This window comes from Ooceraea biroi, chromosome 13 (assembly GCF_003672135.1).
Source record: "Ooceraea biroi isolate clonal line C1 chromosome 13, Obir_v5.4, whole genome shotgun sequence".
NCBI classification, from domain to species: Eukaryota; Metazoa; Arthropoda; class Insecta; order Hymenoptera; family Formicidae; genus Ooceraea; species Ooceraea biroi.
Window position 1 is genome coordinate 9,143,480 of NC_039518.1, and position 27,224 is coordinate 9,170,703.

The following is a 27,224-nucleotide window of genomic DNA, read 5'->3' on the forward strand; positions in this document are numbered from 1 at the left end:
CGCTGACAGCCTTAAAAAAACAGAGACTCGATTCTTGTTTATGCTGTGACATTGCGTAGATTATTGCGCATTGTTTACGACCGGTTCAGAAACACGAGTCTGCTTCTCTTTAACCGCATCTTTTTTAAAATTTTGTTGCTCTCCAAAGCTCTTCATAGAAATTCTCTAAAGACTAGAGACTCTCAAAGCGCGAGTATTTGTCTCGCAGTGTATTCCGAATACAGATGATGCAGGCATGCACAAGGGTAAAAGCTAAAAGGAACAGACTTGGTAGAAAATATTTTTATTTTTTATAAACAAGATGCCTCTCGTTAAAGAAAGCAATTGAGTGACGCAAGATCAATGGATTTTATAGACCTGAGGAAGCAAGCGAGACACTTGGAAAATGAGATTGATGCAAAGCTAGTGGCGTTCAGTAAGCTAGGTATAAATGCAGGCGTTAGGCACGTTAGCCCGGATGAAGTTCCTCTTTTGGATGAGGAACAGGTGTTTGAGAACATGGCCTCAGAGTTAGAGACGTTACTCTCCAAGGTAAGTCTACTTTCTCACTCTCCCATTCGTAAACAAATGAATATGTTAATTAAATGCAATCGATGCAGTTGTTCTCTATAAACGAGAGGATGAGTCAGTTACAACCAAACGGAGCAGCTATGTTGCACACGATGCAACGTCATAAGGAGATATTAAAGGATTATAAATTGGAGTTTAACAAGATTAGAAATAACTTTACCGCTAGAAAAGATCGTGAGGATCTCTTAGGCAGTGTCCGCAAAGAAATAGAGTACGTGTCAGTCACTTTGACAGATAGATATTATACACTGTACCACGAGTAAGAGATTTTGGGAATTAATGAGAATTAAGTCACTCTTATCTCTTGTTTCATGCAGCAATTACAAGAGTGCAAGCGGACTGAACCGACGTGAAATGTATCTCAAGGAAAATCAACACATACACAAGTAAGTCGGTTTTGCTTTATCAGTGACTGTGAAGATAAACGATGAAAAGATACATAATAAAGTTTGGTCGGTCGAGACATCGCGCGTTTTACACGGATCATCTTTCGACATGTACGTTTTACGATCACATCCGTTTTAGTTCCGACCGACTGATCAACGACCAAATAAGCATAGCGATGGAGACGCGAGATCATCTGATGACCCAGAGGCAAGCATTCAAACGCATACGTACCAGATTCAACGACATCTCCAATCGTTTCCCGGCTGTAAACAGTTTATTGCAGAGGATAAATCTACGTAAAAGAAGGGATTCCGTTATACTCGGCCTCGTCATCGGTGTCTGCACGTTTCTGATGCTCCTCTATGCCTTTCACTAAACAAGTTTATGCAAGTACCAAAACACTTCCATCCTCACCGGGTAGCGAGTACTTTACGGTGGAATATACATTAAATTAATACATTCAACAAGTATTATCGAGATCTAGCAAATCGAGATGTAGGATATTTAGGGTATGCGAGAGTTGCGCGAGTGTGTATATGTATAACGCGTGAATGATCGAGCGATGTACTTTGCATCCACCTTCCTTCCGTATATTTGAAAATCGAGCGAAAAAAAGTTTATCTGTATAACTTTTTTATACCGAAGTACAAGACGTGGAATGTGATGTAAGCGGAACCTTGCTTCACGGTTGATCACCAATTTAATAAATGTAATAAGCTATTATAATCTTCTCCTTGTTCCCTTCATAGTACTTTTTTTAATCTTTTTTTTTCAAGACGGAGGATGAATAAAGTCACGATTACGTCTTCTCGTTTACACCTCGTGACAATCCGTTGCTCTCGTTCGTAGAAATCGGTAGGTTCCAGTGGACATGGTTCTATTCTAAGTAGAATGACTTGCACACTTTACAGTAAAACCATTGTATATATTTCGTATTGTATATAAACCAATGTCTTTACGATTTGCGTAACACGCTTTGAGACAACAATAAAAAAAAGAGAGAAGAATGGAACAGTCAACTGATTTTAGCAGTTTTTTGTGAGAGGAGTGTTCAATGCTAAACAATGATGATCCTGACTCGATGACGCGAAACTTTAAAAGCAAACCTTTGAAAAACCGTCGAAGAAGAAAAGAAAACCAAAGACTGAGTGTTACTTTAGATAATAATTATTAGTTTTACGTACACAGAAACATTTATACATGCGTATATACACGCAGCACACTCGTCCATTCGAGAATCGTTCATGAAAACACAGCACATTACGAAAGGAATAACCGTTTCACTAGAAAGCGCGACGCCTGTTTCCACGTGCACTAAATACCACATTTATAAGTCGCCTCTGCAAAATAGGAACTCAAGCGAGATAATTGTAAATGTAAAAAATATCGAAACGTACGCTCGTATACTCTAAAAGTTTCGTCTTACAGCCTTCGATATATAATATACCATATATTTACATGTCGTTTATCTCGATCAACGATAATCACATCGCAACTTTCACTATTAAAATTTCGCTGCCGAATTCTCGCCAATCGTAAATCGCGAATACCGAAGCTATGAGCTGGATTTACGCGATTAATGTTTGCGGATCTTGCCATCCACTTTCATTTTCTTAGCTAAAATAACGCAAGTAATAATTAATATCACGCGTTATTGCGAATAACCAGTGACAGCCGTCACTAAAGGAATTAAACCTATGATATATTTTCTTATTGCTCTGTTTCGAATTATCAGACGAAAAAGTACTATAAATCATTCGAGATATTCGCATTACGTATTTTACATTCAGATATTGCCACTCTTCTCGTTATCTTCTTTATAAATGCAGTCACTTCCCCTCTAGCACTAGCGAGTACAACCGTGGAAACAGATAGACGACGACGACGAATCTTTCTCGCATTTATTCCATCACGCATAGACGTGTCACGCGTACGCTCTTACAAGTTAAATCACGAAAATGAGGATTCTATCGACTATTCCGACTATTCGACAGTATTCTACGCTCTACATCTGTATCCTTCAAGTTTTATCGTTATTAGAGAAGAATGATCCGCGCGAGGCCCTCTCGTCACTCTCGTTCAGACGTACAAACCAACGGACAATACCTACATCCAATACCTACATGCAGGCCGCACTGGTTACTAACGTATGCATTAGAATATAAATATATCGGCTTGGATGCATTGTTTCGTTCTAATTATTTTTCCCTCTTTTTCTTCTTTTTCCTTTGTTTTAAAGCTACTTAGTTGTAAGTGGAGAGACCGTCGAGAGACGAGGCAAATTTCGAAAAATATTTTGTTAAGGCTGCGCTTATCATTGAGGTATACAGCATCACGAAAGTATCAGACGTGCATTTTTCTTACGTTTTGCATTGTAAACTCGCGCGAGACAGACTCAAACCAACAGAGATACGCCATTTATTTTGTCCAAAGAAAATAAAATAAGAAGGAATTAAAATTCTGACTTGAAAGCATTATAAATAACTTGTCGTCTATAACTAATCGATAACTTACATCGTGTGTATACAAAGACATTAAGACATTCCGGAGTGGATTTTCGTTAACACAGTGTAAATCCATTATCTTTATCCTACGTTCCGTCGCAATAATAAAAACGAAAAAGGAAAACGATAACTTGGCACTTGTACAGTAAGTCGCTTTTCTTAAATTCTACAGTAGAATCAGGAAAAGGCGTAAGCACACACACACCTGTTGCGATTACCTCGTCTCCCCACATCTGGATAATATTAATAATGGTTTTGCAGCGGTAGAGCACTAGTACTAACGCGAGCATTAGTAGTGTGTAATTTATAATAATAATGATAGCTATAGTAACTGTAATAGCATGTAGCCAGCGCAATGAGCGCGCGTGTGTGTATATGTGTTGTGTGCGCGCGTGTCTTGTACGTGTAACGCCTCTCTTTCTCTCCAATTGATTGATCGACCAATCAATTGGATCAAACGAAAACAAAAGCTGTCGCACATACATATTTTATAGGTATTTTTGAGGAGAATCATCCTGTTGCAATATACTTAATTGATCCATTCTGTCCAATTGCTATCGCGTGTAGTCGCAATGTCTGGCACCGATAACAACGATCGCGATGCTCAGATAGTGAACAAAATTTACGCTACTAAAAAAGAACTAAATAAATGAAACGCTGGAAATTCTGAATCATGTAAATAGCCGATTACGTTTCATACTGTTTTCTCATAGTATAGTCGAATCTACATTTGTTTAGCGTGTGCAGGCGCTACGTCCGCATAAATCTCATAGGCAAAAATAGTTAACGATACGGCAATGACATAAAATATAAAGTTCCTCTACTGATTACATGTCCGACATGGTGGACGAACGGGGAGGCGGGGATCTAACTACTCGGAAATCTATTGGGGTCGTCCGGAAAGTTCGTGCCGATTTTTAATAGATGGCGTTGGAACATGTCTGAATATATCAATGTTATTGAAAACATACGATTTATATACATATGCTTAAAGGTGACATTTCAACGCATCTTTAGGAAAAAAGTTGTTTCAGATAAATTGATTCGTGTCAGTTTTGTACTCTTTTCAAGATGGAAGAAAACAAAGAACATTTTAGACACTTGATGCTTTTCTATTACCGGAAAGGCAAAAATGCCTCACAAGCAACAAATTCGATATGTTCTGTTTACGGAGAAGGCGCTTTAGCTGAAAGAACCGTACGTAAGTGGTTCGCTAAGTTTAGAGCTGGTGATTTTAACCTTAAAGACCAAGAACGTTCCTTGACCAAATCAAGACACTGATCGAGAATAACCCGCGCTACACGACACGTGAATTAGCAGAGATACTGAAAATATCGAAAACCACTGTCCACGATCATGTAGTGAAGCTTGGTTACGTAAGTCGCTATGATGTATGGGTTCCGCATAATTTGGCCGAAAAAAATTTAATGGATCGCATTTCCATCTGCGACTCGCTGTACAAGCGCAACGCAAACGTACCATTTTTGAAGCAATTAGTGACGGGTGACGAAAAATGGATCATTGTTGGAGTTTGGCTGGGATGTGCCACCTCACCCACCGTATTCACCAGACATTGCACCTTCAGACTTTCACTTATTTAGGTCTTTGCAAAATTCTCTTAGCGGCAAGAACTTTAACTCTTTGATCGACATAAAAAACCACCTTGAGGAGTTTTTCGCCGAGAAACCTAAGAAGTTCTGGGAGAATGGAATCTTCCAGTTGCGTGAAAGATGGACGAAGGTTGTGAAACAAAACGGTGCATACATAAGTCAATAAATATTTATCGACATAAAAAAATGTTGCCTTTGAATTTTCCTTCAAAATCGGCACGAACTTTCCGGACGACCCAATACATCATAGCGACTTACGTAACCAAGCTTCACTACATGATCGTGGACAGTGGTTTTCGATATTTTCAGTATCTCTGCTAATTCACGTGTCGTGTAGCGCGGGTTATTCTCGATCAGTGTCTTGATTTGGTCATCATCAGTAGAGGTACTACTGATGTAGTACCTCTACTACTGATGATGACCAAATCAAGACACTGATCGAGAATAACCCGCGCTACACGACACGTGAATTAGCAGAGATACTGAAAATATCGAAAACCACTGTCCACGATCATGTAGCGCGGGTTATTCTCGATCAGTGTCTTGATTTGGTCATCATCAGTAGAGGTACTACATCAGTAGTACCTCTACTACTGATGATGACCAAATCAAGACACTGATCGAGAATAACCCGCGCTACACGACACGTGAATTAGCAGAGATACTGAAAATATCGAAAACCACTGTCCACGATCATGTAGCGCGGGTTATTCTCGATCAGTGTCTTGATTTGGTCATCATCAGTAGAGGTACTACTGATGTAGTATCTCTACTACTGATGATGACCAAATCAAGACACTGATCGAGAATAACCCGCGCTACACGACACGTGAATTAGCAGAGATACTGAAAATATCGAAAACCACTGTCCACGATCATGTAGCGCGGGTTATTCTCGATCAGTGTCTTGATTTGGTCATCATCAGTAGAGGTACTACTGATGTAGTACCTCTACTACTGATGATGACCAAATCAAGACACTGATCGAGAATAACCCGCGCTACACGACACGTGAATTAGCAGAGATACTGAAAATATCGAAAACCACTATCCACGATCATGTAGCGCGGGTTATTCTCGATCAGTGTCTTGATTTGGTCATCATCAGTAGTAGAGGTACTACTGATGTAGTACCTCTACTGATGATGACCAAATCAAGACACTGATCGAGAATAACCCGCGCTACACGACACGTGAATTAGCAGAGATACTGAAAATATCGAAAACCACTATCCACGATCATGTAGCGCGGGTTATTCTCGATCAGTGTCTTGATTTGGTCATCATCAGTAGAGGTACTACTGATGTAGTACCTCTACTACTGATGATGACCAAATCAAGACACTGATCGAGAATAACCCGCGCTACACGACACGTGAATTAGCAGAGATACTGAAAATATCGAAACCACTGTCCACGATCATGTAGCGCGGGTTATTCTCGATCAGTGTCTTGATTTGGTCATCATCAGTAGAGGTACTACATCAGTAGTACCTCTACTGATGATGACCAAATCAAGACACTGATCGAGAATAACCCGCGCTACATGATCGTGGACAGTGGTTTTCGATATTTCAGTATCTCTGCTAATTCACGTGTCGTGTAGCGCGGGTTATTCTCGATCAGTGTCTTGATTTGGTCATCATCAGTAGAGGTACTACATCAGTAGTACCTCTACTACTGATGATGACCAAATCAAGACACTGATCGAGAATAACCCGCGCTACATGATCGTGGATAGTGGTTTTCGATATTTTCAGTATCTCTGCTAATTCACGTGTCGTGTAGCGCGGGTTATTCTCGATCAGTGTCTTGATTTGGTCATCATCAGTAGTAGAGGTACTACATCAGTAGTACCTCTACTGATGATGACCAAATCAAGACACTGATCGAGAATAACCCGCGCTACATGATCGTGGACAGTGGTTTTCGATATTTTCAGTATCTCTGCTAATTCACGTGTCGTGTAGCGCGGGTTATTCTCGATCAGTGTCTTGATTTGGTCATCATCAGTAGAGGTACTACTGATGTAGTACCTCTACTACTGATGATGACCAAATCAAGACACTGATCGAGAATAACCCGCGCTACACGACACGTGAATTAGCAGAGATACTGAAAATATCGAAAACCACTGTCCACGATCATGTAGCGCGGGTTATTCTCGATCAGTGTCTTGATTTGGTCATCATCAGTAGAGGTACTACTGATGTAGTACCTCTACTACTGATGATGACCAAATCAAGACACTGATCGAGAATAACCCGCGCTACACGACACGTGAATTAGCAGAGATACTGAAAATATCGAAAACCACTATCCACGATCATGTAGCGCCGGTTATTCTCGATCAGTGTCTTGATTTGGTCATCATCAGTAGTAGAGGTACTACTGATGTAGTACCTCTACTGATGATGACCAAATCAAGACACTGATCGAGAATAACCCGCGCTACACGACACGTGAATTAGCAGAGATACTGAAAATATCGAAAACCACTGTCCACGATCATGTAGCGCGGGTTATTCTCGATCAGTGTCTTGATTTGGTCATCATCAGTAGAGGTACTACTGATGTAGTACCTCTACTACTGATGATGACCAAATCAAGACACTGATCGAGAATAACCCGCGCTACACGACACGTGAATTAGCAGAGATACTGAAAATATCGAAAACCACTGTCCACGATCATGTAGCGCGGGTTATTCTCGATCAGTGTCTTGATTTGGTCATCATCAGTAGAGGTACTACTGATGTAGTACCTCTACTACTGATGATGACCAAATCAAGACACTGATCGAGAATAACCCGCGCTACACGACACGTGAATTAGCAGAGATACTGAAAATATCGAAAACCACTGTCCACGATCATGTAGCGCGGGTTATTCTCGATCAGTGTCTTGATTTGGTCATCATCAGTAGAGGTACTACTGATGTAGTACCTCTACTACTGATGATGACCAACTCAAGACACTGATCGAGAATAACCCGCGCTACACGACACGTGAATTAGCAGAGATACTGAAAATATCGAAAACCACTGTCCACGATCATGTAGCGCGTGTTATTCTCGATCAGTATCTTGATTTGGTCATCATCAGTAGAGGTACTACACCAGTAGTACCTCTACTACTGATGATGACCAACTCTAGACACTGATCATCGAGAATAACCCGCGCTACATGATCGTGGACAGTGGTTTTCGATATTTTCAGTATCTCTGCTAATTCACGTGTCGTGTAGCGCGGGTTATTCTCGATCAGTGTCTTGATTTGGTCATCATCAGTAGTAGAGGTACTACTTCAGTAGTACCTCTACTGATGATGACCAAATCAAGACACTGATCGAGAATAACCCGCGCTACATGATCGTGGACAGTGGTGTTCGATATTTTCAGTATCTCTGCTAATTCACGTGTCGTGTAGCGCGGGTTATTCTCGATCAGTGTCTTGATTTGGTCATCATCAGTAGTAGAGGTACTACATCAGTAGTACCTCTACTGATGATGACCAAATCAAGACACTGATCGAGAATAACCCGCGCTACATGATCGTGGACAGTGGTTTTCGATATTTTCAGTATCTCTGCTAATTCACGTGTCGTGTAGCGCGGGTTATTCTCGATCAGTGTCTTGATTTGGTCATCATCAGTAGTAGAGGTACTACATCAGTAGTACCTCTACTGATGATGACCAAATCAAGACACTGATCGAGAATAACCCGCGCTACATGATCGTGGACAGTGGTTTTCGATATTTTCAGTATCTCTGCTAATTCACGTGTCGTGTAGCGCGGGTTATTCTCGATCAGTGTCTTGATTTGGTCATCATCAGTAGAGGTACTACATCAGTAGTACCTCTACTACTGATGATGACCAAATCAAGACACTGATCGAGAATAACCCGCGCTACATGATCGTGGACAGTGGTTTTCGATATTTTCAGTATCTCTGCTAATTCACGTGTCGTGTAGCGCGGGTTATTCTCGATCAGTGTCTTGATTTGGTCATCATCAGTAGTAGAGGTACTACATCAGTAGTACCTCTACTGATGATGACCAAATCAAGACACTGATCGAGAATAACCCGCGCTACATGATCGTGGACAGTGGTTTTCGATATTTTCAGTATCTCTGCTAATTCACGTGTCGTGTAGCGCGGGTTATTCTCGATCAGTGTCTTGATTTGGTCATCATCAGTAGTAGAGGTACTACTGATGTAGTACCTCTACTGATGATGACCAAATCAAGACACTGATCGAGAATAACCCGCGCTACATGATCGTGGACAGTGGTTTTCGATATTTTCAGTATCTCTGCTAATTCACGTGTCGTGTAGCGCGGGTTATTCTCGATCAGTGTCTTGATTTGGTCATCATCAGTAGTAGAGGTACTACATCAGTAGTACCTCTACTGATGATGACCAAATCAAGACACTGATCGAGAATAACCCGCGCTACATGATCGTGGACAGTGGTTTTCGATATTTTCAGTATCTCTGCTAATTCACGTGTCGTGTAGCGCGGGTTATTCTCGATCAGTGTCTTGATTTGGTCATCATCAGTAGAGGTACTACTGATGTAGTACCTCTACTACTGATGATGACCAAATCAAGACACTGATCGAGAATAACCCGCGCTACACGACACGTGAATTAGCAGAGATACTGAAAATATCGAAAACCACTGTCCACGATCATGTAGTGAAGCTTGGTTACGTAAGTCGCTATGATGTATTGGGTCGTCCGGAAAGTTCGTGCTGATTTTGAAGGAAAATTCAAAGGCAACATTTTTTTATGTCGATAAATATTTATTGACTTATGTATGCACCGTTTCTTTAACATGAGGTCTGGCATTGTCCTGATGGAACACGACGCCCTTCCTATTAGCTAATTCTGGACGTTTTTCCTGAATCGCTGTCTTTAATTCGTCCAGTTGCGAGCAGTACTTATCTGCATTTATCGTTTGGTTGTGTGGTAGGAGCTCATAATATAGGATTCCTTTCCAATCCCACCAGACACAGAGCATGACTTTTTTTGGATGAAGACCGGCTTTCGGAGTGGTTAATGCTGGTTCATTTCGCTTACCCCAGGATCTTTTTCGTTCTACATTGTTGTAAATGATCCATTTTTCGTCACCCGTCACTAATTGCTTCAAAAATGGTACGTTTGCGTTGCGCTTGTACAGCGAGTCGCAGATGGAAATGCGATCCATTAAATTTTTTTCGGCCAAATTATGCGGAACCCATACATCATAGCGACTTACGTAACCAAGCTTCACTACATGATCGTGGACAGTGGTTTTCGATATTTTCAGTATCTCTGCTAATTCACGTGTCGTGTAGCGCGGGTTATTCTCGATCAGTGTCTTGATTTGGTCAAGGAACGTTCTTGGTCTTTAAGGTTAAAATCACCAGCTCTAAACTTAGCGAACCACTTACGTACGGTTCTTTCAGCTAAAGCGCCTTCTCCGTAAACAGAACATATCGAATTTGTTGCTTGTGAGGCATTTTTGCCTTTCCGGTAATAGAAAAGCATCAAGTGTCTAAAATGTTCTTTGTTTTCTTCCATCTTGAAAAGAGTACAAAACTGACACGAATCAATTTATCTGAAACAACTTTTTTCCTAAAGATGCGTTGAAATGTCACCTTTAAGCATATGTATATAAATCGTATGTTTTCAATAACATTGATATATTCAGACATGTTCCAACGCCATCTATTAAAAATCGGCACGAACTTTCCGGACCCAATATATGGGTTCCGCATAATTTGGCCGAAAAAATTTAATGGATCGCATTTCCATCTGCGACTCGCTGTACAAGCGCAACGCAAACGTACCATTTTTGAAGCAATTAGTGACGGGTGACCATTTTTGAAGCAATTAGTGACGGGTGACGAAAAATGGATCATTGTTGAAGTTTGGCTGGGATGTGCCACCTCACCCACCGTATTCACCAGACATTGCACCTTCAGACTTTCACTTATTTAGGTCTTTGCAAAATTCTCTTAGCGGCAAGAACTTTAACTCTTTGATCGACATAAAAAACCACCTTGAGGAGTTTTTCGCCGAGAAACCTAAGAAGTTCTGGGAGAATGGAATCTTCCAGTTGCGTGAAAGATGGACGAAGGTTGTGAAACAAAACGGTGCATACATAAGTCAATAAATATTTATCGACATAAAAAAATGTTGCCTTTGAATTTTCCTTCAAAATCGGCACGAACTTTTCGGACGACCCAATAGATGTCAAACAGACGTTTCCGTTACAACTCGAATTGAGCGGATGATTTACGAAAAGTTTCCGCACTTTGTCGCGCGAGACAATTGCATTTATTGATCTTGTGCAAATCACTCAATGTGTCTCACCCTGGATACGATTCTACTTTCAAAACGTCAGTTCCTCCGTGTTTTCCGCGTCGGAAGAAAGCGCTTGGCGCAACGGCTCCATACAAGATTTCGGGATAAGTGTTCCGACAATCTTCAGTCCTTCATCTGAAAACGAGAAATTGGAAATATTGCAAACAGACAATAGTAATTCAACAGCAATTTAACAGTGTGTTACGCGACTTACCCGTCCGTAGTCGTACAACTTGCATCTTGGAATTGTGCCCGGATCGTGCGGCGAGCACATTTTCCACGCGGCTCCAAACGCTCAGAACCGAACCAGCTAACACATTATAGGAACGTCTTCTTAGCCCCACCTCGCAATCCATGCCAATATTGGCGTTTTTGCAGTTGCCGCTCCAGTACGCGTGCGAACACGTGTCTACAGAAGCCTCGTATTGCTGCGTCCAGTGCGGTTCAGCCTCGTCCGTGCTCACTTTCTTGTATTTTTTCTCCAGTTCACCTAGAGTCTCCTGTCGCAGCTGCAGTCCCGTATTGGGCCTGTGCACCATATACAGTTGATCCTTCTTGCTCTCGGTTTTCTTCTTGCCGCCCTCCACCATCATTGCGAGAATGGCGGTCTGCTTGCCGTTACGGATCTGATGGCTCAAGTAGAAGCCCTCTTTGGGCGCAATCAGTTCCGAGCACTTGTCCGTGGCTTCGGACCAGCTCATTCCGCGCTCGACATGAACCACGTGCAGCTCCGTTGGTGCCTTGCCGGTCGCGTGTTTCCGCAGAAATCGGAACAATCTTACCCGACGGACGTTCTCGCCCGATGTGCCGAGATCGAGAATACCCATGTCGAAACGGCCGGTCTTCTTGGCCTGGCCGATAATGGCGTTCAGCGTGTCGGTGAAATATTTAAACAGACGATTCTGCAGGTCCACCGGCATACCGAGGATGCGATTCAGGAACTTGGACATGTTATTGTAGTCTTTGTCGAGGGTGAGCACGCCGGGCGCGTTCTCGCTGTTGCAAATTAAACCGACGCCCACTAACGCATCAGCCACGTCCTTGAAGAAATCACCGTGATAGTCTTGCGGCGGTGGTACCAATGGTGGTTCGTACCTGAAATTACGTGTTTCAGTTAATGAGATTGTGTTAATGAGACGATAACAAGGTAATTTATTGTTTCACGACCACGAAAATCTCGGACTTACTAACCCCATTATAGCTTTCATCGTCGCTTCCAGAGCCGTACGGCCATACTTGTTGTCGATATTGAATTGCGAGAGATCTCGAGTCTCCGTCGCACGACGATCGCCGTGCGTCAGCGCACCTAGGCTCTCCAGACGCTTCGCAACGATCGAGGCGAAGCGCCTCTCTCCGGCCAAGTCTGATATGAGGAATATGTACTCCGGTGCATTGACTTGGTTAGATCGATGCGTTCGTCCGAACTGCTGTATCGCTCTGTCCGCGCTCCACGGCAACTCGAGCGTGATATGCACACGTCGCATTTGATTCCTCGCTCGCCTGTCGCTCTGTAACGATATGCCGCTGCTGGCTGCTTCAGAGATAATCGCTACGGTTTTCTCTCCGTCCATAAACCTGGCACGCAGACACATCACAAATCAAGGATCTTGCCGTTTGACGGAGAGACAAATGCCTCTTACGTAATAACGAAGGGACTACTACGACTAGTACGCTACACGTACATATGCTATTTTCTTCTGAGAAAATAACGTTTTCGCTCGATACGCACCTCTGTTTCTCCGTCAAATTCAACGTCTCCAAAGGAACGTCCACCTCTGACCTGGATTCGTATTGTATTGCACCGTCTTCCGTTTGCACGACACGACCTTTCCTACCCGTCATCTCCGCGACATTTTCCGGCCCGCCGAGCTCGTCTATCAGTTGATCCAGCGTGTTTGGCGGTAATCGTTCGCCAAGAGTCTCTATCTGCGACAACAGCTCCTCCTTCATGCTGCAAGCTCTCTCGATCGCGTCTCTGGGCGGTGCCTGGCTACGGGGCACGCTACCACTTATGACGCCCATAGGACCGCTGATTCCCGTGTCGCCATTACGTTTATTCCTGTTACTGGACTGTTTCTCCACGAGCATCGATTGGATCTTATCCTGCGTGCTCAACCGTTTCTTCTGCGGTTTCTTCTGCTTTTTGCTTCCCTTTTTCTTTCGTCGGTCCCAAGGATCTGGAGAGGCGAAAAAGCGAATCAGATCCTTTGAAATTTCTTCTCCCGATCATACAAGAGAAATTCTCAACCGAAAGATTGAGAAACTGAGCAACAAGTTTACGGAATTCGAATTTACCGGCGTCGGAGTCACTGTCGCTGAAGAACGGATTGAAGTCGGAACTGACGTTGCTCTCCTCGTCGGTGTGTTGCTCGTCCTCGCTCTCGCTACCGGTCAATTTGAATTCCGAGCCAGAGCTGTGGGCGCAGTTTCTCTCTTCGTCCGATATCTCCTCCTCCGATGACCAAGCGCGCACTTTTTTCGTTGCACGTTGTGCCGCCTGGCGGATCGGCTTCCTTTTGCTACCTCCCGCGGAACCGCCAGCACCATCCATGTAATCGTCATCGTCTAATCTGAGCTTTGGTGGTTCCAAACCGAGAAGACGTTGGATACGATTACGATCCGGTGCTGGAAAGTGTTTCTCCACCAGTGTCTGCAAGACGCCCCTGCAGTGAAGGTGTTATTAAGTTTGTATCGTTGGCACATCAGTGGAACGTGTCTAGATGGATGTTACTAACTTTGCGGTGGAAACAAAATCGCTGAGTTCGCCATCGTCGCGCTCCAACTGCTCCAAAGTGCGCGCTTCGCCGGTAGACTGAAGGCCTATCACCACGCATTTGCCGCATTTGACCGCTTCGCGAGCCACCGCCACCGCGTGTTTCACTTTCGCGGCAATGCAGAGATACTTGAAGAAACGTTGATGCGAGGACCAAAACTGACCCCACATGGTTTTCTTCATGCGATTCTCCGCGTCAATCAACTCCGCCGCTTCTTGGAACCTCTGCATCGCTTGCACCCACTACATTGAAATCGATCGTCGAATTTACAAGAGTTTCACAGACAAGAGGTTATATTTTTGCGCGCGGCAACTCACCAATCGCACCGAGTGATCGTAAACTTTGGTAAAGTCCTTGGAAAGGGGCACCTCCTCGATCTTAAAGGCCACGCCGTGGAAGCTCAATTGTCGTGCGATGTACATACCGCGCAGCTTCATGTCCATAGCTACAATCTCCATCGCGCCGACACCGCGTTTCTCCACTGCGGTGATGAAGTCGGTGAACTCGGGGAAAGGCGTGCCCTCGCCCCACATGCCCAGCCGCACCATGTAGGCCATATTACGGGGTTCGGAAGCACCAGTCGCACTGGCATATACGACTCTAGCTTTCGGAAGCTTGTTTTGCAGCTCCAAGACGGTTAAGCCTGCACAAATGTAACATCGTCATACAGTGACTCGAACACACTCCCAGTGCGAGTTGCTATTTTAAATTTCGTTCCAACCTGTTTTCGTAGGTTTTGAGCTACCGGTAGGGCAGAGATTTTTCGCCCGGTGACACTCGTCGAAGATTATCAGACCATCGAAATCTTCACCGCACCACTGCAACAACTGCTTTAATCGGCTCTTATATTTCCCCCCGCTCTGCGACGATTCGCCAATTAACGCGGAATACGTGCTGAAGATGACGCCTTTCTTCACGTTGCCGTTTACCGCCGACGAAATTTTTGCATACTTGAATTTGTTCAACGCGTGTACCTGTAAACCAATTCGCTCTCATTATCGTAGTGCCAGCATACGCTGGGTGGACAAAACAAGTTCAGACATCGACATTTTATTAGTTGATGCAATTTAATACAAATAGATTGCGTACGTCGATCTTGCCTGCACCTATATCCTTCAAATCACGCTCGGCATCGTACTTGAGATCATTCGACACGGACACCCAGATGGCACGTTTCCGACCTTTCAAGTAATTTTCGAATATTATGCCGGCGATAGTTCTACCCTTGCCGACACCTGCACCGTCGCCGATCAGAAAACCAGCCCGTGTATCGTCGGGCAGCAGATGCTCGTGCTGCTGGGACGCGTACGTGATAGACTCGAGTTGGAGCGCAGAGAGCGCGCCGGATCGTATCGTTTCCTCCGGGATGGAGACCTTGTACCAAACGTCCGTCGGCTCGACGCTCGATAAGGACGCCGTTTCGACAACGGGATCCGGATGCTTCCGTCCAAGCTTGACTGTTAAATATCGCAAATTTTAATTGAACGTAGGCAATCGCGATAAGGATCACGATAAAAAAAAGAAAATTTGAAAATTCTTCCTACGCTTTGTTGGCATGTAATCGGCATAAGTCTCGGCGACACCCATATCTTCGTCGTCAACCTCTTCTTCCTCCGGTACATTTGGCTGCATCAGTTTCGTCGGATCGCCGGAATTCATCCACATCTGTGACACGGTCTTTCCTATAATGAAATTACAGTTAGTGCGCTGCACCTTTATCTCACCAACGTGACACTCAAACGTTTAAATTGTTCGATCTTTGTCAATGTATACCCTTATCGAATGATCGTAAATACCTGAAAGCCCTGACCAATTGGGATGAATCCCGCTTTGATTAAGAAATTGAAGGAAAGGATTAACTCCCATGTTCATTCCAGGCATACCCATAAAGCTACCCATCAAAGCATTCATGTCCATGCCTAAGGAATAATTAGTTCCCTTTTATATGATTGCAATGTAATTGTAATGTAAGTGAACGCGATTATAGTCGTCATAATTTATCAAATTAATTCCATTGTCATAGAATGTGCCAGTTACGTAATCTTTATGTTCCGTTATTACACATCATGATTGAAAAGGAAAAAGCAAATGCTTAAGAATAGGCTTACTCGACTGAAGGAAAGCAGCAGGATTGAATCCCGTGAGAGTAGCCAGTCCCGGTGGAAAACCATATCCACTAGCTGCCAACTGACTCAACTGATTAAATTGGTTCGCATTAACGAAACCTGGAGCAGCACCCTGAGAGCCACCAACACGCACCATTTCATAACCTGGTGCTGCAGTCTTTGTCACTAAACCACCAGGAATTTTATTTCCAAATTTTTGATTTAACGCTGAAAATAATTTACTCCAAAGAAAAATTTCTCATAAAAAGTGAAAGAGGACAAACATCAAGTTGTACATATGCTTACCACTTAATGCCCCTTGTGTTTTGTCCAAAGGACTCACTGGTAGATCCATATTCTGTTTCTCATCTTTGATACTTGCAATTCCGGCAGCAGTTGCAAGATCTTTACCTCCACCTAATAAACAAAATAAAATTTGTTCTTAGACCTCTATTATACCTCTCAATTGTATTTTGATATGCTACTTCCAGAAAAGTCAGTTTTTCTGTTATATAAAGGAATATGTATTTTCCACGTAAAGTGTAATTGTAATTTACCAGGTACTTCAATTTTATCAGGGTCTTCCTCATCATCGAAATCACTGCCACTGGTATCATCGCTCACTCCATCATCATACTTTTTGGTTGCCTAGAAAAAGGAAAAAAAAAAAAAGTGGCATTCAACCGATCCCTGATTCATTGAGTTCCAAAAGCAAAACTTTAAATTAAAAATTAAATTGTAAGACATTTTTCAAGCAACGATTTATGTATAATGTACATGCTAAAACGATGGATATTTAATGACGAAAAATCTACAGCATACACATGTGTATGTACGTAATAACTTGGCAATGAAATTTGAGCCAAAGATATCTGCAGCATCTATTTAAGCACGCTGATCATTTCGATCCGTCGAATATAAAACAACGAGACAAGTTTCGTAGATCTTTCTCCACTTTCATAGATTCGCCTAAGAGAAGAAAACAGAACGTATCATGCACGGGAGAGACAGCGTCTAGGTTAGTCGTTTCGCCATACGAATAACAAAGCAAGGGAATGCAGCAAAATACGCGCTAACCCCTGACGGGGAAGAGCGTGCCCTGGACTTGGAGATGTATCTCCAGCTCTCTCTTTTTCTCTCTCTCTCTCTTTCTCACTCTGAATTGAGAATAAAAACCTACCATGACAAACGGAATACCGCGAGGCTTTGCGCGCGTGTCTCGTCACGATGAGCGATGCTCCTGGGACGTTTGAGACAATGCCTTAATGAGGACACAAAGATGCACTATTGCTAAACTACCAACGAGAAACGGCAACTCGAGACGAGCCAACGGGCAAGCGTGCAAGCGGCAAGCTCAATTTTTTTCAACCCGGTTGAGCGAATCGAGGAACGCGGCTCGCGTCAGACGAGCATCGCCAATGATGCTTCGACGACAACGTGCGAGCTACAAGTTCCGTGCAACGGACGTTACTACTGCACGTCCGGGCCGGGCCATCTCACGTTGCCGTTGTCGTCGGTAAACGCGCGCGGTGCACCTCGACAGCGCATTCGCTCGTCTGCACGGCAACCGCCATATTGCCCCCTTCCCACCGGCCCTTCGATACCGAATCACGGTGCATCGCAACGCGAATACAAAAACACACGCGCTCGCTTGGATTGCACGCTGCCACCACCGCCACCGACATGGCGCTAGTGAGCGTGCATTGTTGCCGTGTGTCGCGACGACGAATAAGGGCAGGTTCGCAGAGCGCGTGAGCCGAAAAATTGCCGCGTTTTCGCAGTTTATATAATAGCTGCACGATCGACCACGCGAGAGCTCGCGCGGAATTTCGTTTTCTCCGACAAAAATTCCGACAGGACGCGACCAGACAAAAATTACAACAAAGAGGTCCTATTACGGAACTATCGCATTTATCGATATTTCCGTAATTCAATACTTTCGTGCCCCATATGCACCACGTTCTACACGATTTTTAAATGAGCCTATGTATTTGCGGAGATTCATTCCAAAGATTTATAATAAAGCGATCCGAATCGATATCCAGATGGCAACAGCCAGGACTCGTTACGAATTTACGAGAATAATTATTCGAGGAACATGCTGAACACCGTGTTCTGAAAAGAAAATTTTCGACCGTGCAAGTTGTTACTCAATACATATCATGCATACGTATATACGTACCATTTTAAGCGAATGACTCCAAAACTTGAGATGTTATTTCAATTTTTCACGATAGAATATTACGTAAAACTGTCGATGATTAAAGAGTCCAGTGATCGAGTACGATTAAGCTTCGACTTTTTCGGTGATACCTTTAACAAAAAAGCTGGTTCAAACGCATGCGTTCGCGGCCACGATGCGACTGTGACGACGACACCAGACGACACACGAAACTGTACACGTCACAACCAACGAGATACTGTGAACCGCTAGTCATACGGAACTTTATCCGGTTCGTGAATTTCCCGCGCACTTGCGCCCTCTGGAGGAACACTGCGGCTGACGCAAGAACAACAACGCGAATAGGTACGGATGATAATCACAAAAGCGCCGTTTCGATAGAAATACGCAATATTATTGTGCCGTAAATGTGTATGAACGCAATATGAAACGCTGAAGTAATTGTAAATTGTAGAATTAACTTGATTGTTGAATAAAATGTTCATTTTTCTGTATTGAACGGACAAAGTTGTTGGCAATGTCGTCACTCCGTATTACCGACGGTCTCAATGGGCAGCTAGCGAAATCCAATTCACACCATGCGCGTTTCACAGTAATATCGCACATCATGTATTTGTACACGCGTAGGTACATCTATTGGAACTGCGGTGACGTGTATACATTTGGCAACGTCGCTGCTGCGTTGGCGGCGCTGATCGTTAGGCGATTTAAAGTATCCGCGCTAAAAAGAAAAGAACCCGCGCCGGACAAACTCGCCGCGCGAGCTCGATCAGTGACGCTTTATCGCAAATTTCACGTCGCCCGACGGACTACGACATTGCCAGCTACACCGACAACTAGAGCGATTTGCGCGTATGTCATTTCTCGCGATACGATTGCTGAGAAATTCGTCTAAAAAATGACACATCGACGCTCGCAAGCCGGCGATCGATCCACGTTGCGCATCGCGAACGCTGCGCCGCGGTCACACGCGCAACTAACCTCCATGTTAGGCGGTAATTTTATTCGTGCGACACTTGGCGCATCTTGCATCTGTCGCGATTAATCCGATATTTATGCGATTAATACTACACTTTATCATTTATCTGTAAGAGTTTTATGCCAGCTGTTAGAAATTTCAGGAATTTAATTATTCATTATTATAACGTGTGAGAAACTTTCTAATACACTATATATTTGTGTCAATTAAATGACTAAATATGATTTTCCTTTACAGTAAAGGCATCAGCAAGCTTGCCTTCCGGTGGATCCAGCGTTGTTCGATGCTCGTCTCCTTCCCTTGCGGTGATTTAACTTTCTTTATACCGAGCTTATATCGCGAGCCGTTTTTATTGACTAACGGTAACTATAGATTTGACCTCACAGATCCACAGCGGAATATCTCGAAACTAATCACTGGCGACGCGAACAGCTGATTACGCGGAACCACGTGCGAGCGCGCGACATAAAGCGATTTCCACGAGACGAAAGGACGTTGAAACGCTATGGCTCGTAAAATACCAGCGAAAAAGCACCGAGGTGTCAAGGACCCTGAGAAGCAGCGTGCCAAACGGCTGACGGAGTGAGTGTTATCAAAGTTGGAAATTAAGCGACACGGTACAGATTTCTGAATCGGTAGCGGATTTTAGGTTAGAGTCGCGTACAAATGCGCCACCGAAGGACGCGGACGAACAACCGATCCCAAAGAGCCTGGAGCACGTCATCAAGCTTAAGGAAGCCGCAAAGAATAATAATGGCATTGTGAAAAGAAAACGAAAAAAGAAGAATGCGCTGATCTGTGTGGGTCAGCAACACTCGCGACCGAGTTTACATTCGAAAGCCAGACCGGAGAAAGTCGTGCCAGTGTTTCAACAGCGACCGGGAGAGTCTGGAAGACTCTTCCTAAACAGAGTGTCCAGAGATACGGAAGCCTTCCTCAAGGAGACTGCATTCGAGAAGAAATATGGCGTTCAAATTGAGCGGGATCCCAATACTGGCGAGGTACAAGGTCTGACAAAATGCAAACGTCAGAGGGACGACGTGGAAGCGTTACGAATGAAGCACAAGAATATCAGGAAGCGGAAAAAGATAAATGAAGAAGAGTCCGTGACTTTAACGAAGAACGAAAAGCGAAAGCTCAAGTCGCGTTTAAAGAAAGAGAACAAGTTGCAAGAGGATGACGGATTTGACAAATTTCAGGACAGAGTTGCCTTCGGCGAAGTAGCCCACGAACCTCCTAAACTGACAATTAAAACGACAAAAATGAGCCGAGAGAGAAAGCCAAAGGAACTGCTGCTGAATTCACTGCTGCAAGGTACCAACAAGGTTTCCTCCGCTCGTGTACTCTATCGGTCTGCAAAGAGGAAGAAATTGCCGGCGGTGGAAAGGAAAATACTGGAAAAACAGCAGAGCGAAGCTATTGCTGCCTATAGGCGGCTGAAATCTCAGCGGCTGGCTAACAGAAGCTCTTAGGGTATGTTTCAAGTTTATAAAGACAATAAATTGTGTTTCAATAAAGTATATATATTTACATATATGTATACACATTTGCATTTCTCTAATTTGGTTCGTCATTTATTTTATCCGTTGCATAGTGGGATTGGATGTTATAATTCGTAATGATGAAGCTTACTCGGCATGCCTGCCAAAGTTTTTCGCAGTTTCTCTATAACGTAACGCAAGCGTCAGCAAATTGAGGTTTTCCTTAAGACTAGAATCGATCAAACGCGATTTAACCGGTGGTCCAGACAAAGGGCTCGAGTCTCTCTTCTACCGGTAGCAGGTTGTTGAGCATCTCGAGACTCTTTAGGGTTTGATTGAGCAGCGAATGGCACCTGGTGAGCTGACGACTGAGCTCGTGCACCTTGTTCAATTGCTCGGCGAATCTGGCAAACTTTTTCTGCCGGTCTACAGCGAGATTCAGTGCCTTGCCGAGTTCCGTTTCCATGCTGGTGCACAGAGCAGCCTGTTCCGCGGCTATCGTTTGTGCATTCGTGTTCAGATGATGTTGATAGCGCGCGCACAGATTAAACAGGCCGACAGGATCAAGCCTCTCCAGGACTTCCGGGTCGCGTACTCCCGGCGGCAGGTTCAGAGTACCGCGCATAATCGGCAGAAACATGGGGATACTTTGCAGTTTCACTAGGTCCGGATCTTTGTCCGCGGTAGGATCTGCCTGAGCCGGTTTTACCACTACGATACTGTGTGTCTTGTTGTCCGATGCATTGGCTCTTCTGTGACTAGTCAAAAGATGTACAGAGAAAATTAGATTGCGCGAATCATTTTTTGTTATGTTATCATGCATAAACAGACTCCTATCAAATGCTATAAAACTGTAAAAGACTGGAACTGAAAGTATCTTTCTATCCTATGAAAGAAGTAGCGATATGCACTCGATACCTACTCGTGACTCGTGGCACCTAAGCTATTTTTCCGTCTCGAGATCTCTCCTGCTCCGATGCTCTTTCCTCTGTACAACTGTGACTGCTTGTTGGTCATCTTTGGTGAATCTCCAATGGGTCGATTCACCGTGTAAGAGATGTACGGGAGGTCTGAATCGGAACAAATGCTAGCGCCAGGGCTCGTGCACCTTGGTGGGGTATCTTCCGGTATCCTCTCGCGACTCGGAACGCTTTTGCCCCGTCTAAGCTGACTGGTTCTCGTTCTTCCACTATTGGCACTTTGACCACCGCTTTGCGAGCTTTGTTCGGATCCCATTTTCAGGTCTTGTCGAATTTACTAAATCCTAGGAACTAGGAGTAGCTGCCTGACTTTAGCCAAACCTAGTACACGATACACGTAATGTTGTATTTCACACGTCGTGCAATACTCTGAAGGTCCATCGTCGCAAGTTTTGTAAAACTTTTATCAATGGTTTTCATTAATATCATGGTACGTGATACTTGCATCAATGTGATTAAACTTTATCACTAAGAGGTTATATAAATACACTCCATAATCCAGAGGAAATTACCATTTCATTTTATACATTCTTTGCTAACGTAATGTTCTTTATCCCTGTATTTTATATCTGCATAAATATATATCTATTGTTTTTATTCATTTACAGATATTTTCCCATACACTTCTTTACGTGCCCGCGAATGACTTTTTTTTATGCCAAGTCGACTCACCGGAATGTCACTTTCGATTATTAACTGCATAAACTATAAAAGATAGAGAAGGAAAATAATTGCGTGTGCGATGACCGCGCTACCTGACGCTGCATTGGCAAACTAGAGGGTAGATCAATAGAGCGTCATCTAAAAGGCATACGTGGAACTATGGAGTCTAGAATACATTCGACTGTCGGTAAGACACGTTATTTTGTGAAATATTCGCGTAACTACTGCCCTCTCGTTGAATCAATGGTTGCCATAAGAAGCAGGTAGCTAAAGCAAACGCAAAACGTGTATGAATCGTATGTACATGTGTGCGCGACTCGTGAAAAACATGTCGGAAGAAATATTACTTGTTTTTTCAACCGCACTTTTCGTTGCTGCAATTTGTAAGTAATTAGAAAAATACGATATATGCATGTACGACATAGTATAAAAGTTGCTGCATGTTGTATGTGAAAACTGATCACGACTGTGACGTCTGAAAACGTATCGTTAAAATTAAATTTCGACAAGACAGAAAAAGATTGATAAAAGGTACATTTTACACACATACATACATACATCTTCTTATTTAATTGTTTGATTAACTAAAGGTATATCTAAAGGTTTACTTGTATTTTCCATAATGATTTTACTATTATTCACGGTAAAGCACGCGCGTCCTTTATCAGCGTGTGCAGTTTCTCTCGCGAATCTAAGAAAGTCATGGTTATAGGTGGTATACACGCGCGAGAAACGTATCTTACGGAAGATTTACGACGATGCGAGATATTATTATCATCGTAAATTATTATTATCGCCGTGGAAATTGCTTGGCAAAAAGCGCGAAAATCGCGCGTGGTTGATGGTAAAATGATATCTGTTATCGAGTAAAATTTACGTGCCGACACTCGCGCGCGTTTTACAATACATTGCTCCACTTTGCAAATCTGGCGACCTTGTCTTGAAATATAATTTATTATCTTTGAATTTCTTCGTACTTGTATCTGATTTCCGCATAAATATTATAGATAAATTACATTTTGCAAATTAGGAAATTTCTTTGTGATTTTGTTTCGATATACGCACATAATAAAATAATATTAAACGCCACAATTGTGCATTTTGTGCGTAACTTTTAGTAAGACCGATAGGACGTAACGATACGTCACTGGGAGCTCTTCTATTAAACATGTAAAACGATAAAAGATGAGTTGGAGAATTCGATAAGATGCGACGAGACAATAGTGTGAGGTCACGGGAGAGTTGATCTGCCAAGCAAATAGCCAAACGACCGAATTTTCGTCGCCGAGTTTCCGTGTTTGCGCGCACTTTCCCGCATACCAAGTGTGTGCGATCGAAAGATCTTATATCTATCTTTTTGCGGTACGTCGAAAATGCGGAAAATCCCCAAAATGTAGAACGTCTTAGAAATCTTGAAACAGAAAAAGAGCACGTGAAAGATCTTCAAAATGTGCACCATTATTAGAAATAAATGGATGGCGCGTGCAAGCGTAGATAGTTGAAGACTCTTTTCATTTTTTATATTTATACGTTACATGCTCCACATATGTACATTATACGCAATTGCGTATGTCTCGGACGTCGTGAGAAGAGGCTGAACATCGCACGACGCTTTTACGATGTCTTTCCATTTTTTTTGATGACGACGAAAGAGGCGACTGCCTCTGTTAAAGTTTCGCGCACTAGGATACGAGCAATTCGAGTTTAATGCCACTTTTATGCTCGCTCACTCGATTTTTATCTCGGGATTGCGCCTTCGAGGGATGCGAGCCCTTTTGCCCTACTTTCGAATCATCCAGCGATGATCTACGCCGTTCTACGGCATGAGAGACTTTGCCTTGACCCCGAGTTGTTCATCTCTAAACGATAACGCTGTTGTTTTATTTCTGTACCTCTTGGTATCTCTGGCTATCTTTGGGTATCTCTGAATAGTCTGGTTTCAAAAAGTGTGGGTAGGGAGAGGGAATCTGGTGGTTAAAACAGATTGGAGAAAATAGATTAGAAACATGTTTTCAATTTTACGTATTAAATTTCCATGTTTTATTTTGCAAGATTCTTTTTTCGTTCGATTATTACAAGATATTTACTTTACACAAAAAGATTTTATCTTATATATTCCATCGTGATTCGATATGCATAAAAGTTTGTAAAATATTCGTAATGGTCAGCACACACATACAGCGTACTCGTAATGCGATATGCATTTTGTGCTGGGTCTGCAGCGCGGTTTAGTAATTTGTCATTGTCGAATGTGCGTCGAAAACGCGGTAAGGTGCGTGATTGGGCTTGCGGGGAAATGTGCTGCGTAATACCTTTTTTATATGAGCTACGAACGTTCCTTCGGCAGTTCGGCTGAAATAAACTCGCGAAACGTAATTGGAAAAAAACTCGATTTCTCGATCTCTCGTAGCAATTCTGCATTCAAACAAAGACATTTGAAGGAAAAAGAAAGGAGACAGTTATCGCTTTTAACAATAAGTTGTTACGTTACATTATATGATATGACGAGTATTATAACACCATAGTGTTCCATTATAGTGAGGAGGATACCCGAGTAATGTGTTTAACAGAATGAGATTGTAAATACCGTATTGATATTGAATTTATTGATGCGTGTGTGTTCACGTAAAATGGGGGAGTATATCACGCGGGTGATGAAAGGTGGAGGGGGAAAGGCGCGGACGGTCGCGCGGATGCCGCCGACGACCGCGAGCCGTGAGCGCGTCAGTGCGCAGCGAGCTGCCGGTACGGGAGGAGGGTTCGTCGTGTACGCTCTATCCGTGGAAATCGCACAGCCACGTGGTACTCTCCTACGTGGTTCTCGCCTCTCGTCGTCATTGTCGTGTAGCATTGCGCGATCGCGTGACGCGCTCGCGAAACCGGGTCGTGCGTTTCGTTTCGTTCCGTTTCGTTGCAATTCAAATCGAACGCGATTGCCGGCATTACGTTCGTCCCTCAATTTGACGTGGCGTCGCGTCGTTTTGCCGTCGTTTCGTCGACAGTATTCCTTGGAATTCGTATTCCACTGATATTCACTGGTGGCGAGAACATTGCTGCATCCGGACGGTCCAGTAACCTGCAAGGTGGCATCATTCGCGATAAGGGTGACGGTGACGGAACGACGAGGTGACGGTAATAGCTTCTTACAGATCGAGTTTTCCCTTTTGTTATCCTATTAACCGGATCAAAGTATCGATGCAAACACGTTTGTCCGGAAGATTCAATTTCGGACGAATTAAATGATACAAATGGTGAAAACAGATTAAATGAATTTTTGACAGGATCTATTTTGATAAATCGAGCCGATTTAATTAACTAAAACTTTGCGGGATAATTGATTTTGCCCGAAAAATTCAATCGGAAATTAATGTTGCCAAGAATATCATGCCCTATGACAAATTGATTACTTCCATTTGTTTTCGTAAACACCAACTTGGAAATTACAGATGCAAAAGTAATAATGGCGCGTTTGAAATTCGAGGAAACGTTTATTCTCCTCCGGTTATAAACTTGCCGGAGAGAGATACATTTCACAAATAGTTTTATTATATTTACTCGCAAGAGATATATACGTTACATCATTAATTCGCGAAGAAAATGGCGGTCCGACTCGCGATAAATAATTCATGGGAAATTCTCGTCTTACGCAAAGTAACACGCATGTTTATTCATATTTTAATTACGCAACGAAAGCCTTTTTTGAGCATCCTTTCTCCCTCTCTCTCTCTCTAAATATATATATATAAATTTATATATATATTTGTATTTCAAGTATATCGCCATACTAAACGAATGTACGCCGCTCTTATTTTCTTGTTCGTAAAAATTCGATTTATTCGTAAGAAAAGAATATTTCACTCAAGGTATGTCAAAGATATCATTCTCTTCTGGCAATCTTGATATTTCTTGCGTAAATAAACCTCTTATAAATAGTTTAAGGAATAGAAATAGAATTCTCTTGGGACAATATAAACGCGCTCGTAATGTATCGACTTGCGCAATCACAAAGTTAGGTTATGCGAGCTCTGGTACTAGGAACTCGAGCAAGATTCATTTAACAGAGAAAACACTATAATCCGATAATAGAATATACAATATATAAAAGTTCAATAATGAAAACGACTGTGTGAAATCGGCAACTAACAATAATAATAAAACTGCCAAAAATAATATCGAATTTTAACATCTTTTTATATTAATGTAATTAACTCACGCGCGCAAACGCACACAGACATGCATCACGTTGATACAACCGTAACGTCAATTGCTCGCAATTGCTGTAACGACATCAAAAGTAAACGGAATAAATTGAACGTTGTCTATATTGAAATGGAAAATTTGCGTTGCATTGCGAAATGTAAAGTGGGTTTGTTTCGACAATTGTGGTCCGCCACGATAAACCGCGTAATAACGTCAATTTGCCTGGCGAGCAAATGAATAACGATAAAAAGACTTGTCCGGATTACTCGCAGCAAAATTCTCCTCTATCGTGGCATTGCTACAATAAATATGTATCCTTTAGGTATATACGCGTACGTATAGTAGGCATAAGCCGCCAACTAAATACGCGTCCTGTGTCGTACTTTTAAAACTGTCACTAATAATTAATAGATAATCACGCTTGAATCCGCATT

The 27,224-nt window shown here is 42.9% G+C and overlaps 5 protein-coding genes across 10 annotated transcripts in view; 3 read left to right on the forward strand and 2 right to left on the reverse strand.

Moving 5' to 3' along the window:
* The first annotated feature begins 15 nt into the window (after positions 1–15).
* LOC105286317 (Golgi SNAP receptor complex member 1) lies at positions 16–2,094 on the forward strand. The gene is made up of 5 exons (XM_020033972.2): positions 16–270; positions 356–531; positions 600–781; positions 888–956; positions 1,096–2,094. The coding sequence occupies exons 1-5, from the start codon at positions 225–227 to the stop codon at positions 1,331–1,333; spliced, it is 711 nt and encodes a 236-aa protein (XP_019889531.1). The 5' UTR covers positions 16–224; the 3' UTR covers positions 1,334–2,094.
* A 9,213-nt stretch (positions 2,095–11,307) lies between these two features.
* On the reverse strand, positions 11,308–18,672 carry LOC105286318 (protein strawberry notch). 4 transcript variants are annotated; one of them, XM_011351192.3, is made up of 16 exons: positions 17,486–17,979; positions 17,128–17,274; positions 16,863–16,953; positions 16,612–16,722; positions 16,309–16,533; positions 15,997–16,119; positions 15,745–15,882; positions 15,290–15,657; positions 14,922–15,174; positions 14,518–14,843; positions 14,162–14,442; positions 13,722–14,089; positions 13,156–13,603; positions 12,618–13,001; positions 11,641–12,521; positions 11,308–11,561 (listed from the first exon to the last, which is right to left on the reverse strand). In XM_011351192.3, the coding sequence occupies exons 4-16, from the start codon at positions 16,658–16,660 to the stop codon at positions 11,455–11,457; spliced, it is 3,951 nt and encodes a 1,316-aa protein (XP_011349494.1). In that variant the 5' UTR covers positions 16,661–16,722; positions 16,863–16,953; positions 17,128–17,274; positions 17,486–17,979; the 3' UTR covers positions 11,308–11,454. The 4 variants fall into 4 exon arrangements, with proteins under 4 accessions (XP_011349494.1, XP_011349492.1, XP_011349493.1 ...); XM_011351190.3 differs by lacking the exons at positions 17,128–17,274; positions 17,486–17,979 and adding an exon at positions 18,488–18,672; XM_011351191.3 differs by lacking the exon at positions 17,128–17,274 and having other exon boundaries at positions 16,309–16,491; positions 17,486–17,980.
* An 855-nt stretch (positions 18,673–19,527) lies between these two features.
* On the forward strand, positions 19,528–20,998 carry LOC105286321 (coiled-coil domain-containing protein 137). Its single transcript, XM_011351195.3, has 4 exons — positions 19,528–19,635; positions 19,704–19,771; positions 19,853–20,048; positions 20,116–20,998. Exons 3-4 carry the CDS (start codon positions 19,972–19,974, stop codon positions 20,936–20,938), a joined length of 900 nt encoding a protein of 299 aa, XP_011349497.1. The 5' UTR covers positions 19,528–19,635; positions 19,704–19,771; positions 19,853–19,971; the 3' UTR covers positions 20,939–20,998.
* LOC105286320 (BLOC-1-related complex subunit 5) lies at positions 20,971–22,629 on the reverse strand. 2 transcript variants are annotated; one of them, XM_011351194.3, is made up of 3 exons: positions 22,440–22,629; positions 21,870–22,248; positions 20,971–21,705 (listed from the first exon to the last, which is right to left on the reverse strand). In XM_011351194.3, exons 2-3 carry the CDS (start codon positions 22,181–22,183, stop codon positions 21,198–21,200), a joined length of 822 nt encoding a protein of 273 aa, XP_011349496.1. In that variant the 5' UTR covers positions 22,184–22,248; positions 22,440–22,629; the 3' UTR covers positions 20,971–21,197. The 2 variants fall into 2 exon arrangements, with proteins under 2 accessions (XP_011349496.1, XP_011349495.1); XM_011351193.3 differs by having other exon boundaries at positions 21,870–22,629.
* A 2,666-nt stretch (positions 22,630–25,295) lies between these two features.
* LOC105286322 (extracellular serine/threonine protein CG31145) overlaps positions 25,296–27,224 on the forward strand; it is a 41,159-nt gene continuing 39,230 nt past the window's right edge. Inside the window, exon 1 of one of the 2 annotated variants that reach the window (XM_011351196.3) lies at positions 25,296–25,722. The gene's annotated coding sequence lies outside the window, so the exon portion shown is untranslated. The remainder of the gene's footprint in view (positions 25,723–27,224) is intronic. The other variant, XM_011351197.3, reaches the window with a different exon arrangement.